General features: G+C 34.4%; 1 protein-coding gene across 1 annotated transcript; it reads left to right on the forward strand.

Moving 5' to 3' along the window:
* The first annotated feature begins 1,892 nt into the window (after positions 1 to 1,892).
* On the forward strand, positions 1,893 to 4,540 carry LOC126768460 (uncharacterized). The gene is made up of 5 exons (XM_050486620.1): positions 1,893 to 2,045; positions 2,619 to 2,750; positions 2,827 to 3,046; positions 3,758 to 3,947; positions 4,341 to 4,540. Exons 1-5 carry the CDS (start codon positions 1,913 to 1,915, stop codon positions 4,464 to 4,466), a joined length of 801 nt encoding a protein of 266 aa, XP_050342577.1. The 5' UTR covers positions 1,893 to 1,912; the 3' UTR covers positions 4,467 to 4,540.
* Positions 4,541 to 5,112: the final 572 nt, after the last annotated feature.

Raw genomic sequence — 5,112 nt, forward strand, 5'->3', positions numbered from 1 at the left:
TGACGACTTCCAGCCACCCGAACAAGCCGGATTCCGGAAAGGCTTTAGCACCATAGACCACATACATACGCTGCGGCAAGTTATACAGAAGACTGAGGAGTATAACCAGCCACTTTGCTTAGCGTTTGTGGATTATGAGAAAGCCTTTGATTCGATCGAAACCTGGGCCGTGCTGAATTCTCTTCAAAGGTGCCAAATTGATTATCGGTATATCAGGGTGTTAAAGTGCTTGTATGAGAACGCCACCATGTCGATCCGACTCCAGGATCGGAACTCAAAACCTATCCAACTGCAGAGAGGTGTAAGACAGGGAGACGTGATATCTCCGAAACTGTTTACCGCTGCATTGGAAGATGTTTTCAAGCTTCTGGACTGGAACGGACTTGGCATCAATATCAACAGCGAGTACATCACTCATCTTCGATTTGCCGATGACATCGTAATTATGGCCGAGACCTTGGAAGACCTCGGCACTATGCTCGATGACCTCAGCAGGGTTTCCCAACAAGTGGGTCTAAAAATGAACATGGACAAGAAGAAAATCATGTCGAACATCCATGTTGCACCCACTCAAGTCAAGGTTGGAAATTCTGCACTCGAAGTTGTAGACAACTATGTCTACCTAGGTCAGACCATCCAACTAGGTAGGTCCAACTTCGAGAAAGAGGTCAATCGTCGAATTCAACTCGGCTGGGCAGCGTTCGGGAAGCTACACGATATCTTCTCATCCCAAATACCGCAGTGTCTCAAGTCGAAAAATCGTAACTTAATTTCCTTTATTTCCTATTAACATTACAACCTTATGACTAGTGTCAAAGTCTAAAGTGCAATGAATATAGGTCAATAGATTCTCGACCTTATGTTTTTGTATTTTTAACACGCTACTGTAACATCGGGGCTTGACGTATATAAGTTTTTTTTCACGCTAAACATTTTTCTGATTTAAAAAAAATAGATATAAGTTTAGGCATAATTAATTAACACAGTTATACTTTACTTGATTCTCAATTACATATTCCTATAACATATTCTATGGCAAAATTAAAAAATAAAATCTATACTAGTGTTATAAAAGCGATAGTAACTCTTCTGTCTATCTGTCGGCACACTAGAATAGTTTACACTACTACTAAATCTTAAGTATGTTTGATTTAGATATTTTTTTAATATGTATAAAACTCTTTAAAAATATATATAACCTCTTACATTTGGTTCTTACTTTCCAGCCCTCCTATATTTCGTAGGAACCGGCCTAAGGCGACAGTAAACCTCTTACCCCCACTGTGGGCCGGCCTGGACCGTTCTACCTCAATAACAAATCAAAAGATAAACGTCAAGAGTGTCCTTAAACTCTCAAAATCAAGACTTTTATCAGTCCTAATAAAGAAAAACATAGTACCAAGAATGATCTATATCTTCGCCATCGGGTCGCTTTTCTACCAGCCTTGCATCCCAGTAAACTTTGGTTCAAACGGATGAACCCACATAGACAACGTATTTTTTTCATGTACATCAAGCTATACTTTAAACAGTAGTCTCGAACCTCATGATATTTCATAATTTACCGCATTAAGATCTGTGAAGAGTACTTACTGACTATATTGTTACATTTTTTGAAGGATGGTATTGAATTCGGGTTATAGAATTGCAGTGGTATAATATCTGATGGGCGGATACTAACTATCCATTTGTTTTTACGATTATAATACAAACATAACATTTTTAATTTATAACAAACGCAACATCGAGTCAACAATAACTAGTTTTAAATTATAACTGGCCTAATTTAAAACTAATAGTGATTTATTATCCGTCAAAAATTATTGATTTAATAACCTCAGGAAGTTTTCTAGTTAATTTTATCTCAATTTATTTACTAATATAATAAAATAATAAATTATAATATTAACGGATGATGTGGGGTTGGGAGTGTAGAGCTAAATTGGTAAAACAAGTTCCAGCGAAGCCAACTAAAAGTCGTGGTCCAGTTTCCTGTGCTCTAAAATGTCCAGGACCAAATCACTATGAAACACCAGAAATATTTTGTGAGTGTAATTATTTTTATAGCCCTTACAAGTAAGAATGCCAAGGAAATTGTTTCTTGTCATTGACTTAATGATCAGACCATTTTTTAATTTGAGTAAACGAGTGCGGCTATGTTACGGGACGTGGGACGCTTTTTGAAATACCTGCTTAATTCTTATTACAATTTTATTTAACACTATATTTGAAACTTACAAAAGATCAAAAGCATACCAAAATTTGTACAGAGGAAAGTGTCGTCTGCTTGTTTTCTAAAATTAAACTTTGTTTAAATAATAAAATTATAATTTAAACATTTCCTAGAAAGGTATTAGTAAAACCAAAGCTAGCTAAGATAGACAAGCAAAATTACTTGAAAATGTCAGCTCAATTGGTCGGTTGAAATTGAAATAAAATTTGTTGGCAGCATTAACACTTACATACAATCGGTAAATATTTCATTGAACTTGGAATAGTCATTATATTATACGTCTACGATTTGCTCAAGTAAAAAAATCAATAACAGTGTTTTAGATGAATGTATTTTATAATTCAATATCAATTTGACTTTATTTAACGTTCAAAAATGTTTTAAGGTGGTAAAGGATATTCACTTATAAAACGGGCTCCTGCATTTACATTTGGGCATCGCACACCTTACTGTCAAAGTAAACCACCAATTTTGAAATCAGCTCCTCTGCTAGACACGAGTGGTTTCGGGCGAAAAGGTAACTATAAATATAATTTTAAGATTGTAGTACTGAAATATCATTTAATTTTGTTTTTATTTATTCTTATTTTTAGGTAATTACAAAATCAAACACGGTGTTGTATCTCCTCGAATTAAACCTCCAGATGAGAATATGAAAGGTCCAGGACCTGGTATATATAAACCTCGTAATGAGATAATGTATAAACGACCTCCAGTATATACCATGCGCCCTGCAGCGAAACCGCCATACCAACCATGGGACCAGTGGACTCCATCGCCAAACATGTACTGGCCACGGATGCCAGGAAAAAAGTAAATGTAGTCATAATTATATCAACAAGAACGTGAGAAATAATTAAGACTTAAAAATATATTCTTTACATTTCATTTTCTTTTATCAAATCTTAATGGAGCAAATTTTCAATTTCGAATCTTAAAACTACATTGCTGTTAATAGTATTAACAAACAGTTGCGTAGCTAGGTGGATAAGGGTCCCACTGTGCTGCCCCAATGGGAAAAAATTGGGCGCAATTTCCACGTAAATTAAACTTATCAGCCCGTTGCTGAAGCTGCTATATAGGAATACGATAAAAATAATGTTCTCCAGACTGATTTCAGCCACGGCGGTCAATCTCAAACGAGATGAGCCAACTGCGCAGGACATATTATAGTGCACAAGTATGTGCGCAGACATAAGTGCATTGTCTATTCCCTGACTCTCATAATTCGATGGGACGGCAATTCGACACGACGGGAAAGAGTTCAGGCGCAGGACCAACGGCTTTACGTGCTTTCCGAGGCACAGGAGTGTACACATTTCCAACTTCCAGGCTGATATTGAGAATTTTCGGCAACCCAATACATTTTTATTTTCCCGACCTGGGATTTGAACCCAGGACCTCCGGGTCTTCAGCCTCACATCTAGCTACTAGACCAACGAGGAAGTCAACAATAAAAATACAGTGACTTGCAAAGTAAATTTGCAAGTATTACAATTTCTTACCCACTCTTTTTGTTTTAAGGAGTTTTCCAGCATTTACTTTTGGCAGTACTGTAAAAGAATTGAGTACTCAAATATATCCAAGTCCAGGTGACCATGAGCCTAAATTTGAATATGTTCAGAAAAATAAACCAGCTTATTCATTTGGAGCACCTTATAGATCATTAAAGCCTGCTAAAGTTCCACCTCCGAACACTTATTGCGAGAAAAAGGTAAAACTATTAATTACTTCTTCATATTTAAGATCTTTATATACAAACTATACATTTTTTACAGTTAAGATATATTTGGATTAATTGACATTTTCTGACATATAATATATATAATCGTTATATTGGATATACCAAAATTCAGTTATATCCATCTATATTCGTTGAAAGTAATAATCGAATGTAACGAACTGGTAATACTTAAATATCTTATACCATACGGCAAGAAAGAATAGAAAATACAATAGATTTTCTCAAGGGATAAGCAAAAATTTATGTTTTCATACTACCAACTTTACAGTAAAATACAAAGCAACCTTTCTTGTAAAATACAAAGTAAATTAAAATTGCTGGTTCATTCAAGCATATTTATAACCATGTATTTGAAAATTTCAGTTCATGTACCCAAAAAGAACAATTCCAGCTCCATCATTTGGTATTCGCCATACAAGGTATCTTGGCAAGCAGCAAGAATACCTTAAGTCATCTAAACTAGACATTGTAATTCCTGGAGAAATTTGAAAATATGTTGAAAATTTGAATTGCACGTATTTGTCTCATAATTTTAGAATAGTATATTAGAGAAGATAAAGGAAAAAAACGTACTTCCGTGTTGTTTATATATTGTAAAATTATATTTCTTTTGTTGCAAAGTTAGTTTTTTCATTACAAGCATTTATATAACTTGGGATGTTTGTTAGTTTGTTATGTGTTATAGGTCAAATTTTGTAAACTGAATTAGAATTGAACTTCCTCTTTTTTAATTTATTTCTTTATAACAACTTAATATTATTATTTTTTTATTCTTGACACGTATAAGCCGTTTGTCAGCTTGTTTGGGTGCTGTTTAAACATAGACAAACAAACATATTAGGTATATAATAAAAACACACACATCAAATATACTAAAAAGCGTAAAACAAAATATTACACAGGCGAGCTCTCAATATACAATGCAAAACAAAGCTTATTTAATATTGTAAGTCTCATGATCGTAATTTTAATTTTTTTTATATTATGCAGTTTAAATTTACACATAACCAACGCAAACGTGTAACTAGTTCCGAGGTTAATGATTTTTTATAGTAAACATTACCTGATTCCACTCCAAGGATTGGGCTTCAAACGAAGGTACTCTTCAACGGTTAATAGCATTGATCCGAAATGT

Source organism: Nymphalis io, chromosome 1 (genome assembly GCF_905147045.1).
Source record: "Nymphalis io chromosome 1, ilAglIoxx1.1, whole genome shotgun sequence".
Taxonomy (NCBI): domain Eukaryota; kingdom Metazoa; phylum Arthropoda; class Insecta; order Lepidoptera; family Nymphalidae; genus Nymphalis; species Nymphalis io.